Raw genomic sequence first — 16,521 nt, forward strand, 5'->3', positions numbered from 1 at the left:
TGAAAGTCTAGGCTAAAGACTAGATGAAAGTCTAGGCTAAGACTAGATGAAAGTCTAGGCTAAAGACTAGATGAAAGTCTAGGCTAAAGACTAGATGAAAGTCTAGGCTAAAGACTAGATGAAAGTCTAGGCTAAATACTAGATGAAAGTCTAGGCTATAGATTAGATGAAAGTCTAGGCTAAGACTAGATGAAAGTCTAGGCTAAAGACTAGATGAAAGTCTAGGCTAAAGACTAGATGAAAGTCTAGGCTAAAGACTAGATGAAAGTCTAGGCTGAAGACTAGATGAAAGTCTAGGCTAAAGACTAGATGAAAGTCTAGGCTAAATACTAGCCGAAAGGCTATCCTAGAAGAAAGACTAACCTATACACTAAACGAAAGGCTAGCCTATAGCCCGTCTGGTCAAGCCTATAGACTAGATGAAAGGCTAACTTAAGGACTAGACGAAAAACTAGCCTATAGACTAGACAAGACTAACACTAGTGCTCGTCTCAAAGCCTAAAAAATGCCCTGGAGCCTATAGACCGATATATCTTCTCGACATGAATTGTGAAATACCCGAAAAAGTTATATGTAACCGACTGCTACCAATTGTGGAGGAAAAAGGAAAATTTGTCAAGCCGACAATATGGATTCAGAAAGGCAAGATCGATGCAATACGGATGGTGACAGTAACAGCTCGAACAGCAATAGAAGGTAAAGCAAGAAATAAGAATCAGCCCAATTATGAATAAAAAATTCCGCGGGAGTTTTTTCCCATTGAATTTGAATAGGAAAAATGAGAAAAGGGGAAAAACTCCCGGGGAATTTTTATTCATAATTGGGCTGATTGTGGACTCTTGATGTAAAGAACGCGTTCAACTCAGCAAATTGGGGAAGAATACTTGAAACATTATGCAGACTCGGCATACCAGGGGGGTTACTCTCTATTGCGATGCGAAAGAAAAATGGTACAATTGGTACCCTTTATTGCGTTTTCGCATTGTACAAAAAATTAGTTTAAAAATGTTTTTATTTACAAGTTTTGACATTTCATTTTGTCATTCTTCGCTATTGTTTATTTTGTGGTGCCAGTATTGCTTCTTTTTGCGAAATCGTTTGAGTAGACGATACAAAGTACAAAATTGTATTCTTAACGCATTTACCTTTCGCATCGCAATAGAGAGTAACCCCCCAGATTACCACCTAATAACACGGATGATAAGAAGTTATTTCACAAACACACAGCTATGCTACCACACCGACGATGTAAAGAAAACGTACAGCATTACCGCAGGCGCCATACAAGGTTCGGTGTTTGGCCCTCTACTGTGGTAGATTATGTACAATGATGTCCTTATGCTTAATATTCCAGAAGAAGGGAATATAACAGGCTTCGCAGATGATATTGCAGTATCATCAGCAAGACACTTGAGCTGGATTAGACCTAGCAGATCATAAAACCGAAATATTTATAACTACTAGTCGAGGTAAAAGAGAATACATGAATGTAGTAGTAGGAGAGCATCAGGTGAAATCGCAAAAATCACTTAAAATACCTTGGAGTTATAACAGATACAAGACTAAACATTAAAACACACATCGAAAACGTCCATAAAAACTCATCAAATATTAGAGAGTCTCTAGAAAGAATGATGCCGAATGTGGGTGGACCAAAGCAATACAAAAGGAAGATTATATCCAGCTCTGTGATCCTTTACGTCGCTCCCATATGGTCAGGAGCCCTATAAGTAAAATACACAGCAAGAAAATTGGTACCAGTATATAGGTTACCAACTCTACATGTATGCTGGTCCTTTCGAACGACTTCTCAAGATGCAGCCAACGTCATATCTGCAATGACCCCTACATAAATTTTGGCAGAGGAATCTAAGCATTTATACGAATTCAGGATAGGTGCAGAGCAAAGAGGTATACGTAAACAAGATAGAGGAATGCCGGGTATCTCTAAATGAGAGATCGAGACATTCTAGGATAACGCTTATATGGGTCCCTGGACACGATGGAAATCAGGGTAATTGTATAGCAGATGAATTGGCAAAAAGGGGTGCGATGATAAATGAGATGGCAATCGACCACTTTTCTGGTATTTCCTTTGTTAAATGCAAGATGGCTGTACAGCAGGTGGACCAATGAACCTTCCTGTGCTACAACGAGGTCGACCTGGCTCGTATATGATGCCAGTAGGACGAATCTACTTATGGAATTCCGTCTTGAGAAAATAAGGCTGATTGTCTCCTTTATTACAGGACACTGTATAATTGGCACACATGCCAGAAGACTAGGACTTCGGTACAACGACTACTGTAGAAGCTGTCATAATAAAGAAGAGGAGAAGACTGTGTCTCACCTTTTCTGTCATTGTCCAGCTCTGACAGAACGCATCTTCGGAATCCCATTCCTATCATGCTTGGATGATCTATCAAGGATGAATCTTAGACGAATCTACTCCTTCATCAGGAAATCTGGTTGGTTTATCTCGAAGACAACGGAAGTATTATAAATACCCTGCTGTTTACCCCTTGGGTATCACAATGCTATCAGTTTTGAATGGACCCAAGAGAGCTGCTTAACGAGTGGCAACCCATGGAACCTAACCTAAACACGATAAAGAACTATCTATAAGATTATGGCAGAATAGATGGGAAGAAAGTCGCAAAGGAAGGTGGACTTTAAGATTTATAGCCAAAATAGAGGTATGACTGAACAGATGAGTCGGCAAATTAAATTACTACCTATCTGGACATGGAGGATACAGAAGCTACCTCTACCGATTTGGACAAGACGATTTCCCAGAATGTCTAAACCTAAACACGAGAGAGAACTATCGATAAGATTATGGCAGAATAGATGGGAAGAATGTCGCAAAGGAAGGAGAACTTTCAGATTAATAGCCAAAATAGAGTAGACAGATGAGTCGGCGAATTAAATTACTACCTATCTGGACATGTTTTTATTTGGACATGGAGGATACAAAAGCTTACTTTACCGATTTGGACTTGACGATTCCCCAGAATGTATAAACCTAAACACGAGAGAGAACTATCGATAAGATTATGACAGAATAGATGGGAAGAAAGTCGCAAAGAAAGTTGGACTTTCAGATTAATACCTAAAGTAGAGTAGACAGATGAGTCGGCGAATTAAATTACTACCAAACGCAGTTTCTATTTGGACATGGAGGATTCAGAAGCTAAGTATATCGATTTGGACTTGACGATTACCCAGTATGTCCGTGCTGGCCGAACCAAGCAGAAGACCAAGAGCAAGTTCGGAAGCCAATTGAATAATCAAAATATTGTTGAGAACATGCTACATAAGAGAGAAAATAGACAAAATGTATCCATGAGAAACTTGGATGGTAGAGGAACTTAGACGAGAGAGACAATAAGAGCCTAAATAAGGCTATCCTGTCCTGCGACTCAATATCTTTATAGACAGTTCCGTAGGGATTTAGGATGACGAAGCAGGAGCTTTTGTCGGTAAGAATCCGACATAATCCGTTGGTATTATAAAACAATGGATATCTACGCTAGATTTACAACTGCCTATTGAAAAAAAGATTAGACAAATGCTTCAGGTCCCGTTTACCTTCAGCTTCGACTCAAAATTTGCCATGTTGTGGTCGGAGATAGGACGATTTCTGGATAGCGACGCGAAATCGACTGACACGCATTCTTCTGACAGCGGCGTCGAACGGGTTTACTGAACCAGTGGCCTCAAATTTATCCACCATATTGCGAATAGTTCTCTAGGTAGGACAGCGGCGTCGTACGGGTTTACTGAACCAGTGGACTCAATTTATCCACCATATTGCGAATAGTCCTCTTGGTAGGATGATTATGGCTACAGTAAAATTGGCGAAGAGTTCGGAGGCCATTTGGCAAAACAAACTGAATAAATTACTGCCGATTCGACAGATGTAGTTTCAACAATATGGAACATTCTTGGAACATTTTCAATTTCATTAAATGTTTAAACATTTTTCAACACAAACCCAATTTCCCGTACCAAAAAAAGTTGTATGTTTCCTTGTTGGCGGCTCACATTCTTATAAAAAAAAACATTATTTTTTTTTGTAATTTCCACTAAGAAAAAAAAGTCCATAATTTATTTTATTCTTTCTTTTAATTTTACGAAGAAATATCATTCCTTCTTTGAATTGCGGCGAATTCAATATGTTTTACATTTAAATAAAGTTGTTTTGTTATATGTATTTCAATTAAAAGTGTTAGTAGAACTATTTAAGATTAAAAATATAATCCAATTGTTTTAAAACTTAAATGATGTTTTGAAAGCAATAGTGTTTTAAATACTTAGAATGTTTGCAAGTTATTATTATTATAATGTTTTTGTTTGTTTGTAAGTAATTAAATTCATTATTCTCTTTTGTTTTTCGAAAAAAAATAAAATAAAAAAATATGTAATAATAGTAATAAAGATTAAGAATTATAAAAGAAAACATATTTTGTTAACAATATTATTTAAATTTGAAAAGAAATTCTCATTTAAACTCACATACATTGTGCAGCCATATCGTCAGCATCAATGCCCAGCATAGCCAAGTCATCTAACTCTTCCTGCCGGCGATTCTTTTCGCTCTCTGTGGGCGATGGTGGTGGCTGAGGAATATCGGCTAGATCAATGTCTGTATTAGGGAGCATAAGTTCTGTGCCAAGTTTAGATTCGGTTTCTTCGGGTTGTTGTGGTGGCGGTTGTGAAATTTCCTCAATTTCTGTGCCATTGCTAATTTGAGGCGGCGGTATGGGTATATCGGGCAAGTTGCTGGAATCTAATGTTTCTATTTCGGGCTCTTTAGCTGTGGCGGTTGTTTGTGGACTAGTTACGGTAATTTCTGTTTCTTTAGGCTCCATTTCATTGCTGGGTGGTGGAGGCGGCACTATTTTATCATTTAATTCTAGATTATTTGCTGAATTATCATCTTCTAGCTCCATGTCGGTGGAGCTAATAATGGCCGTGGTTGGAGGATTAGAGGGTGGCCTATTGAATACTAACGGCTCATTCATTGACATTTGTGATGCCTCGTCTAAGCCCAATTGGGACGTCTCTTCAAACGTTACCAAATGTATGCCATCTTTGGCTAATTCTTCAGGCTGCATGACAGCCTCGTCATTGATTATTTGAGTTTCACCTGGAAATGGTAAAAGAATGAATTTTTATAGGTCTTTAAATAATCTTTTAAAAGCTTCAATCGTAGGTATTTAGAAGCTTTAATTGTAGGTCTTTAGGAGCTTCAATAAAATGTCTTTATATAGTATTTTGGAAGCTCCAATTCTAGGTCTTTAGAACCTTAAATCGTTGAGGTTTAGAAGCTCCAATCTTAGGTCATTAGAAGCTTCCATCAAAGGTCCTTAAATAGTATTTTGGAAGCTTGAATTGTTGGCCTTATGAAGCTTCAATCGTAGGTATTTAAAAGCTTCAATCGGAAGTCTTTCAAACCTTAAATCAAGAGGTCTTTATATAGTATTTTGGAAGCTTCAATCGAAGGTCTTTATGTAGTCTTTTGGAAGCTTCAATAGTAGGTCTTTGAGACCTTCAATCATAGGTCTTTATATAGTCTTTTGGAAGCCTCAATCGTAGGTCTTTGAAACCTTCAATCATAGGTCTTTATATAGTCTTTTGGAAGCCTCAATCGTAGGTCTTTGAAACCTTCAAACATAGGCCTTTATATAGTCTTTTGGAAGCCTCAATCGTAGGTCTATGAAACCTCTAATCTTAGGTCTTTATATAGTCTTTTGGAAGCCTCAATCGTAGGTCTTTGAAACCTTCAATCATAGGTCTTTATATAGTCTTTTGGAAGCCTCAATCGTAGGTCTTTGAAATCTTCAATCGTAGGTCTTTATATAGTCTTTTGGAAGCTTCAATCGTAGGTCTTTATATAGTCTTTTGGAAGCCTCAATCGTAGGTCTTTGAAACCTTCAATCATAGGTCTTTATATAGTCTTTTGGAAGCTTCAATAGTAGGTCTTTGAAACCTTCGAACATAGGTCTTTAATTAGTCTTTTGGAAGCCTCAATCGTAGGTCTATGAAACCTCTAATCTTAGGTCTTTATATAGTCTTTTGGAAGCCTCAATCGTAGGTCTTTGAAATCTTCAATCGTAGGTCTTTATATAGTCTTTTGGAAGCTTCAATCGTAGGTCTTTATATAGTCTTTTGGAAGCCTCAATCGTAGGTCTTTGAAACCTTCAATCATAGGTCTTTATATAGTCTTTTGGAAGCCTCAATCGTAGGTCTTTGAAACCTTCAATCATAGGTCTTTATATAGTCTTTTGGAAGCCTCAATCGTAGCTCTTTGAAACCTTCAATCATAGGTCTTTATATAGTCTTTTGGAAGCCTCAATCGTAGGTCTTTGAAACCTTCAATCGTAGGTCTTTATATAGTCTTTTGGAAGCTTCAATCGTAGGTCTTTGAAACCTTCAAACATAGGCCTTTATATAGTCTTTTGGAAGCCTCAATCGTAGGTCTATGAAACCTCTAATCTTAGGTCTTTATATAGTCTTTTGGAAGCCTCAATCATAGGTCTTTGAAACCTTCAATCATAGGTCTTTATATAGTCTTTTGGAAGCTTCAATCATAGGTCTTTATATAGTCTTTTGGAAGCCTCAATCGTAGGTCTTTGAAACCTTCAATCATAGGTCTTTATATAGTCTTTTGGAAGCCTCAATCGTAAGTCTATGAAACCTTTAATCGTAGGTCTTTATATAGTCATTTGGAAGCTTCAAATGTAGGTCTTTTGGAAGCTTCATAAGCTTTATTCCTAAGTCTATCTAAAGTCCCCCCATAAAATTAAAATTTGTTGTACCAGCAAATTCAAATACTCCTTACCTTTAGCTTTATTTTTTCTAAACTCTCCTCCTTCCTCAGTGTCACTATCCTCTCCGGGTATCTTATCGCCCGGGAATATAATATTCAAAGCATCTTCCAAATCCTTAGGCAAAGGTCCCTTGCCTGGTGGCGGTGCTTCGGTTATGGGTTTGGGTACAAACTCTTCCGATTCTTCGACATCAATGCCGGGCGGCAGCATATCTTTATCGTCTTCGGCATCTTGGGGTGGTGGCGGCGGCGGTGCCTGGCCCATTATATTAACAAATTGTACGGGATCTGGCATTAGATCATCATAGTCTAACATCATGCCGGCGTCGGGATGAAAGGGTGGCGCATTACCATAAGCATCCTCCATCATGGCCATTTGTATTTGGGCGGCTGTGGGTGCTGGTGGTCGTGTAAAGCTGCTGCTGGCATCCATAGTGTAGATAAAGGTACCGGCTTGTTGAGGCTGCTGCTGCTGGGTTTGCAGTTCAAGCGGTGCCTTATCATTTATAGCTAGGGGTGCTTCGCTGTTTTGTTTTTTAAACACCGGCATTTTGCCTATAAAAGGTAGTTTTTTACCTGTGGCGCTGGCTATGGCTGCCGTAGTAGAGCTTGTGGTTTTGGTTTTCGATTTATCTTTTTTGTCTTTGTTTTCGTTAGATTTCTTTTCTTTTTCTTTGTCTTTTTCCGGTACTCGCGGTCTAAATTCGGCTGGTCTAACTACCGGTTTCTCAACACGGCTGCTGGTGCCACCACGACTGGCAGAACGTGATCGGGAGGGGCGTCGACGGCGATCATAGGGAGAACGTGAGCGTCGGCGCATTGAACGAGAACGCGAGCGATCATTACGTCTGTTGCGATTCCGCCAGCTGCGGGGTGACATGCGTCCACGGCTACGTGAACGAGAGCGTCTTACATTACGGCGATAATCACGACCTCGGCTACGACTGCGTGTAGCACTGCGGCTGCGAGAGCGTCTCATAGGACGTCTATCATCTACTTTGCTCCTGTTGCCCGCATCTCTGTCACGTCTATCTGAGCGCTCAGTTCTTGCCTCACCGCCGCCACGTTCCACTGCCTTATCACGTTCGCGATCTCTGTCACGACTTTCACTTTCCACTCTCTGTTGTGTTGAACTTCTTGTCTGTTGTTCATCTTTCGATTTGCTTTTCAATTTACCCTTTAATTGCTCCAATAATTTCTTTTCACTTTCACTTATAACCGGTTGCACAGTATTCCACTGCTGTATAATTGAATCATCGGCATCTTGGGGCTTTTCACCACCATCTTTGTTGCGTAATCCCTCTTGTACCACTGTCCATTTACCACTAGCCGGTGGTTGCTGTTGCGCTTGCAGTTGTCGTGTGGGTGTTGCTTGTTTTAGTTTTATCTGGGGCGGTGGTGGTGGCAGCTCATCATCGGTTTTAATGTTTTCCTGTTTGCGCATTGATAGGCGTATGGATACTGCTGGATTGGGATTATCAAGATCAATGACTGGCACCGGCACCGCTTTTTTCTTTTTAGGCTCATCACTGTCTGTAGACGAGGAGGAGTCACTGCTGGAAGAAGTGCTGGTGTCACTGCCCTTCTTGCGTTTCTTGTTGGACTTCTTTTTCTTCTTTTTTGGCTTCTTATCGCTCTTCTTCTTGCGTTTCTTATTGAGTTTTTCATCGTCCTTTTTGGTTTTCTTGCGTTCAGCCGCAGTTGTGGACACGGAGGTGATTTGCTGGGGCAAAGGTGTGGATTTCTGTTCGTTTAAGACAATTTGTCGATCAGCCAACCAATTTACCTCATAGTGTGGATTCTCCTCTAAGAAGGACTGTTGAAATTTCATAGAAAAAATCATATTATTTTAGAAATTATAACTTTTCGTTTCAACTTACATTATAACGATTGGCATGTAGCTGTGATTTCAAATGGGTCGAAGCACAGTGCAAATCTCCCATCCAGATGTTACACAATTTACAGAACCATGAAGTGGCTGGTACAAAAAATGTTAAACCTCTAATGGGTGTGCGCTTGGTTGGGGCATTCTCATAAGTGGGGAATTGCTAAAAGATTTTGCATACAAATATTATTAATTTCCGTTGTACTGTCAAATCTTGTTTATAGTAATACTTACATCTGTCACCATATCGGTATGCCAGGGGGTTTCAATACTTTCACGATCCATATGAGTTTTCGAATGCAAATGATTGAGATAATCTTTTGCGGTTTTTGGGAAAACATTACAAGTCTGACACCAGTGCATTTCGGGATCATAGAAAACATAATTGAAACGTTCTTTTTTGTTGGGTCTGCAATAAAATAAAAAAAAATATTCCATGATCATTGATCAATTGAAGAGATATAAGCCGCCACTTTTCTGTAAATCGAGTAATTTCTAAATCGTACGCTTTTCAAAAACCTATAATTGATAAATTAATGTTCTGCCTGCCAATCGCACGATTACCAAGGTCTTACCGGTCAAGGAACACGTCATGTTAACGCAACAGTTCCTTCTGGGATGTCATCGGAGGAGTCATCCAAACTTCAACATCACACAGTTGGAGTCTCCCCCGAGGCATGTCAGACAGGACCTTCGGAAATACGAGGAGAACATACAGAGGTATGTACAGGATCCATTTGAACGACATTCACAGAGACGCCATCAATTCCGCGGAAGCAGGATACCGTATGAATGTCGTACTTGGAGGTCGCCACCACCGATAGCAGACGACGAGAAAATTCTGCCGCGTGGAACAAGAGTCGTTCTGGCACAACTTAGATCAGGATGGAGCAACAGGCTTAATGCCTTTTGGTCCCGCATAGACCGTGCCGTCCTTAACTTATGCCCAGCATGTGGTCAGGGTCCTCATGACACCCTCCACATATTTAACTGTTCAGCCAACCCTACTTCACTCAGTCCAATGGATTTATGGACTCATCCTGTTGATGTAGCTCAATTTCTTGGACTTGAACAACATGCAGAACCACCAGAACATCCAGATTGATTAATGTAAATTGTTCATGCTGCTACAACAACAACAACAGAACTCCAAAATATGTGAATTCGTTCCAAAATATGTGAATTCGTTTCATGCTAGCATTATTGAAAGTAAAATCGGGACGGATTAAAGCTACCACAACTTTCAAACTGGTTTCAACAGGACGGCGCCACGCCTCGCCATGCTACATTGAACATTCTGAAAGAGCGATTTGGAGGTGATGTAAACTGACCACCAAAATCGTGCGATTTGAACCCTGTTATACTTTTCTTGTATAGTTTTCTTAAGGCAAGTCTATGCGAATAAGACTCAAACCACAGCGGCCCTTAAAACCAAACATTACCCATGTCATTGATGAAATTCAGCCAGATTTATGAGCTAGAATCTAGGAAAATTGGAGATATCGGAAGCTTTGTTTTATTTAAATTTAAAGATAGGAAATGCTTAATGAAAGACCCTTTACTTCTATACTGGACTATCCTTTAACAAGATATCAATTTAACCTCTTCTCGCTTTCTCATTACCTCTCGCTTTATTTCTTCTTTTTCAGGTAACACAAAGGGACCAAGCGAATGGACCCAAGTGAGCTATTCAAATTGATGGCTACCAGTTAAACTATGTGATAATTCAAAGAATACAATACAAAATATTTTGACATTCCCTTATAACCGCCTCCGATAAATCTTCCTTCCTGGTGTAATTTTGGGTCCTTATTTTACGATCTACAATTTCCCATAGATTTTCTATGGGATTGAGATCTGGCGATTGGGCAGCCCACTTCAAAACACTTACCACTCGGTTGCAACCCTAGAGGTGTGTTTCGGGTCGTTGTCGTGTTGGAATCTCCAAACTAGGGGCATATTTTCCTCAGCGTATGGATACATATCATCGTTTAATATGGTTCTGTATCCTATACCTGTCATGGTATCTTTTATAATCACCCTTATTCTACTTGGCGTCGTCGACATCGTCATTAATATTGAGTGAAAAAATGGTATATGTTACGCCGATATCGATACCAATTTGTAACTTTTGTCAGCGTTTTGTACTTTAAACCGACTTATAAAAGTATAAAATTCTGCCAAAAGTTACCAATTGTTATCGATTTCGGAGAAACACATACCATTTTTTGACTCAATATTGACGACGATGTCGACGATACCATAATATTGCCACCACCAAACTTTACAGTCTTATTTGTGTACTTTGGATCTAATCTATTTCCTTTTGGTCGTCTTACAAATGTTCTCCCATCACTGCCTTTTAAATTGTATTTGGATTGGTCGGAAAAGAGGACAGTATTCCATTTCTGTATCGACCAGTTTAAATGATCCCTGGCAAATTGTAGACGAGCAGAACGGTTCTTTTTAGAAATGAGTGGTTTTTTCACAGGACGATAGCAACCAATACCAGCCTCATTTGCCCTGCGACTAACTGTTCGGGTACTTATTACTAATTTTAGGCTATTTCTATTATTAGGCTCGAGGAGTTATTTTTGGGAATTTCTTGAACTCTCTAGCTATTAAATTATCTTGTCTAGGAGTATTCTTACGAGGTCTTCCACCTAAATGTTGAGTTTTTACAGAACCGGTCTCACGAAATTTCTTTATAATTTTTGAAACTGCTGATTTATTTATTGAATATTTGTCACAGATACTTTTTTGTTTTAAATCAGCTTTAAAATCGTTAATTATTTTATTTTTTAAGTCTACACAAATCTTAACTTTAGCCATTTTCGTTAACTTTGAAAAAAAGCAATTATGTGAAAAATTACCAGAATTTAAAAATAAAATAACTGTAAACAGGATGCTTTTGATATCGTTCTTTTAAATATTATTTTCGTTTTACACTTCTTTCTTGCAGAAATTTAAAAGTTTCCATTGTTTTGTCAATAGCGAAATAGTGAATATTTTTAATTTTGTTCCCTTTTTTTAGAATATAATTAATAATGTTGTTTGTTTTTCACTTAATTTATATAAATAAAACTATACAAGTAAAATACTAAAAAAAAAATTTATTTTAAAAAAATATTTTAAATTTTGGGCTACATATGGAATATTTGGAAAAGTTTCCATTGTTTTGTCAACCACTATATATAATTGTGTTACTTTCTTTGGAAAGGGAATAAATTGGAGAAGGAAACTCTGTAATTGCTTGTTATTTTTATACCCTTCACCTTCGTGAGATGGGTATATATGTATATGTAAGTTTGTCATTCCGTTTGTAATTTCTACATTTTTCTTTTCCGACCCTATAAAGTATATATATTCTGGATCCTTATAGATAGTCGATTAAGCCATTTCCGTCTGTCTGTCTGTTGAAATCAATTTTCTGAAGACCCCTGATATCTTCGTGATCCAAATCCTCAATAATTCTGTCAGACATGCTTTCGAGAAGTTTGCTATTTAAAATCAGCAAAATCCTGATATCTTCGGGATCCAATCCTCAATAATTCTGTCAGACATGCTTTCGAGAAGTTTGCTATTTAAAATCAGCAAAATCGGTCGACAAATGGCTGAGATATGAGGAAAAAACCAGGACAACCTCGATTTTGTACCTATATCTGGATTACTAAGTCATTTATATAGACAATATGGATATCTAATGACAGACCATAGTAAGTTGGACCTACAATGGGTCAAAATCGGAAAAAATATTTTTTAATCCGAATTTTTTTTACCAAAAAAAAAAAAAATTTTTTATGCAAAAAAAACTTTTTCAAAATTTAAAAAAAAAAATTTTAAATTTAAAAAAAAAATTTTAAAAATTTAAAAAAAAAAATTCGAAATTTTTTTTTCCAAAAACTGAAAAAAAAATTTGTTCACCTAAAAATATTTAATTTTGTTATTTTGAAGTATAATTTTGTGAAGGGTATATAAGATTCGGCACAGCCGAATATAGCTCTCTTACTTGTTGCTATTAGTACAGGTTGCAACGCCTCTGGTGGTGAGTAGGCACATTATTCAAGCCAATAGCCATTATTTATTTTACTTCAGCGTTTCAATGCCGCCGATTTTTTGTTTTTCATTCATATCGAGTTCATTGTAATTTAGACATTTGGCATGCATTTATTAACCTGCCAATGTCCAAGATCTAACTAGCTGTTGTTGAGAAATAGAACTCGGCACAGCTGAATATAGCACTTTTAATTGTTTTGTAAAATAAACTAAATAATATTTAAATAATTAAGTTAGCGAGCATTAAACTATATTGATCTTACCCCTTAACATCTTGTTTACTGCGTGCCACATCTTTATCCTTATTCTTCATGGACTCGATAACCTTTTTCTTCAAACGCTCCGGTGAACTATCATCATCCTCATCCTCTTTATTGGGTGGCTGTTCTGTTTCAGATGAAGACGAAGACTCCGAAGAAGATGACGAAGAACTACCCGATGAACTGTCCGAAGACGAAGAAGAACTACGTGATTTTTTCTTGTGAACAGCTGCTGCTGAAGTATTAGTTGTTTGAGTAGAGCTACCACCACGATCACTGCCATGTTGTTTTTGTATGGAAGATAAGGCAGCTTCTTTCAGCATATCATCATCATCCAGTTGTTCATCATCCTTGTCGAGATTTTCTTCGCCTATAATACCGGTCAGCATGTCAATGACATTTTCAATGGTACTCAATTTCTTTTGGATTTGATTCTAAAAGTGCATAAAAGAAAATAAGAGAGAAAAATAGATTAATTTCTTAGAGCTGGCAGAAAGGAAAGAAACAATATTTATTTATGCTTGTGGATTTTTTTTGTTTGGTTTGCGCATTTAGTAGACATGAGTTGGGAAAAGTGGGTAGTCATCAGCATCTCCTGGTTGGCTCAATACAGCGAGATAGAGAGAGAATGTTGGCTCCATCTGTCAGCTTTGGCAGTTGATGATTGAGTAGCTTATTGTTTATTTTATACATATACATAGTTTGTTTCTTTTAATATACTTAAGATTAATGCAAAAACCTAATTTACAATTTCGTTTTTTTAAATAATAATTTTATAAATCAAGTACATTTATGGTGTTGCCTTAGTATTGTGTTGTATGTGGAGAAGAAATCTTTAATTGGAGGTAGCGTACCCGTAACCATTTTTAGTCATTATTTTTAGGCATTTGCGGCCGGCCATTTACACATTGTTTTAATTATATTTCTATTGGTGTATGCATACATTACAACAACATTTGTAGATTCAATAAGCTAAAGAAAAATTTAATTATTTATTCACTATTCAATAAGTTTAAATAAAATTGTAAATTGTTTTATGATGTTTTTTTTTTTGTTTTTTTAGTTTCAAGTTCAGTTTAAGAGAAAAATAATACAAAATTCAATATAAATTCAAAAAACATGTGGTAACAAGTTTAAGAAGCTTAAATAAAACAAACTCAAATTGAATGTTTGAAAAGGCTTGCTTAGGCCTTTTTGGGTTTAACATACCTGTAGCTTTTCATTTTCATCGATAAATCCTTTGGTGGTGGGTGAAGCTGGAGCACCGCCCGTATGCAGATCTTTGCGTTGTTCTTTCAACATTTTCAATTCCTTTTTCAAGACAGTGGTCTTCTTCAAATAGCTGGTGCGTTGCTTTTTCAATTCATCGCGTTGATTTTCAGCTTCTTGGGCCACAGCTAAAGAGTTTGTTGGTTGTTTGTTGTTTTTTTTTTGTGTTTAAGGAAATTGAAAAGAATTTAAATTAGTAAAATTCTAGCTAAACAGTTTATAAGAAAATGTTTGCATTTACAAAGTTTCTTTGTTTCAAAAACTTCTTTTAAGTGAAGTTTTTTGTTTGTTTGTTTAGGCTTTACTGGCAAATTTTACCCTACACCTTTTAAACGCGCTTTCGTTCATCTGTTTTTGGACGGCTGTTTCATAGCTGGATAAATATTAAACCAATTTTTTGTTTTATCTTCAATTTCAATTTTTAAAATATGACCAAAACTTGTAAAAATTAATTATTTTTCTTTAGTTTTTTTGTTTTAACCAAAAGTTTATTTAAATCTTACCATCATGTTGGGGATTATGCTCCAGTGTGCCGGGTGCTTCGTCAGATAAAATGCTGCCTGTGGCTTGTGAGGCTACTTTGGGGGGTGGCACATTTGAGGGGACCTGTTGTTGAGGAGTTGCTTGTACAACCATGGGTGGCGGTTGCTGTTGTTGGGGTGGCGGTGCCATTTGTTGCATTTGTGTGGGTGGTGGCATCCACTGTTGTTGACTGTAAGCATCTGTATTGATAAAATTTATATATAAACAGAATTTAGTAATATGCAGAAAAATAAAACTTTGGTGAAATTTTCAAATCGTCTACTTACCAACGCCCCAGGCTCCCGGCGGCGGATATGCCGTATTAAAACCCGCACCTTGGGCTTGCATGGCCGCATAGGCATCATTGGGCTGCACAAAACCCGTTTGAGGTGGTGGTACACCATACTGATTGTAACCGGGCGGTGGTCCATAGGCCTCACCATACAACTGAGGTGGCGGCGGCGCCATAACACCGTACTGAGGCGGCGGTTGATTAGCCGTGGGTGGTGGTTGCGATAATTGACGCGGCATATTTGGTGGTTGCTGTTGGGGCGGTGTATTTGGTTTCTTTTTGGGAGACCAACGACCACTGCCACCACCGCCGCCACGTCTAGGTGGTGTTGGACTACGACTTATAGAACGACTAGAGCTACGAACACGGCCTCGATAACGATCACGACCACCACCTCGTCTGGGTGGTGAACGGCGGCGATCGGGTGAGCGCCGTCCCCCATAACGGGGACGACGATCGGGCGAATAGTCACGATAACGATTGCGCCTAGGCGAGGGTGAACGTCTGCCGCCACGATTCCGGGCGGGTGGTGAAGGAGAACGTCGGCCACGTGAGGGTGACTTACGTTTACGTGGTGGCGGACTGCCCGAAGGAGAACGTCTGCGTGAGGAACGTTCCGAGGCAGAGTTTTCTTTTTCCAATGCAGGCGGTTTGGGTGGAGCATTTTTTGTATCTACAAAGATTAAACGATTATTTCAACATTTTAAATGGGAGATTTTTACCTTAAATTAATACTTACCAAACTCCACAGCATCATATTCTGCACCCGGGGGTCCCGGCGGTAAACTATTGTTGTCTCCCAAACGTCTATCACTAGGTTGCTTTAAGATTAATTCCTCCTCCATAATTGTCTTTACTGTTGTCTGCCCTTTGCCGGCAGCTGTTGGTATGAGTAACGAGTTCCTTTTTTTATATTGCTTTTAAACCAGTTTATTTCTGTAAATTTTAATATTTTTTACAAAAATATTATAATAAACCTAATAAATTAAAGTTTAAGATTAGTTTTAGCTGTTTAACTAAGTATAAAATATATTTTTTTTAACAATTAAACAGCAATTTTGCCAACGCCATATAAATACCTTCACAATTTTTCAGCTTTTTTGCACAAACGTGAAGTTGGCTGCAGTTGGGGAAAACAAAACCCTTAGAGTTGCCATATTTAGTAAAAGAAATTTAGTATTTATAAATTTCAGCAAAAATAAAGAATTAATTAAATAAAAATTGCATATAAATATTAAAAAATTAATTTAATAATTTTAAAAATTGTTGTTATAAGTTTTTATTAAGAAATTTTTATTAATTTTTGATTTATTACTAATTCATTAAAAACTACCTTAAAATACAACCTTGTGTTGTTTAATACTTGTTTTTACAACCGTGCTTACAAATTGTTCTTGTTTCG

The 16,521-nt window shown here is 37.7% G+C and overlaps 1 protein-coding gene across 1 annotated transcript; it reads right to left on the reverse strand.

Annotated features, from left to right (window-relative positions):
* Positions 1-4,066: 4,066 nt before the first annotated feature.
* LOC135959061 (zinc finger matrin-type protein CG9776) lies at positions 4,067-16,096 on the reverse strand. The gene is made up of 9 exons (XM_065510062.1): positions 15,859-16,096; positions 15,115-15,792; positions 14,809-15,027; positions 14,246-14,433; positions 13,040-13,470; positions 8,955-9,129; positions 8,716-8,883; positions 6,848-8,651; positions 4,067-5,152 (listed from the first exon to the last, which is right to left on the reverse strand). The coding sequence occupies exons 1-9, from the start codon at positions 15,962-15,964 to the stop codon at positions 4,515-4,517; spliced, it is 4,407 nt and encodes a 1,468-aa protein (XP_065366134.1). The 5' UTR covers positions 15,965-16,096; the 3' UTR covers positions 4,067-4,514.
* Between the last annotated feature and the right edge of the window lie 425 nt (positions 16,097-16,521).

This window comes from Calliphora vicina, chromosome 4, assembly GCF_958450345.1.
Source record: "Calliphora vicina chromosome 4, idCalVici1.1, whole genome shotgun sequence".
In the NCBI taxonomy this organism is placed as follows: domain Eukaryota; kingdom Metazoa; phylum Arthropoda; class Insecta; order Diptera; family Calliphoridae; genus Calliphora; species Calliphora vicina.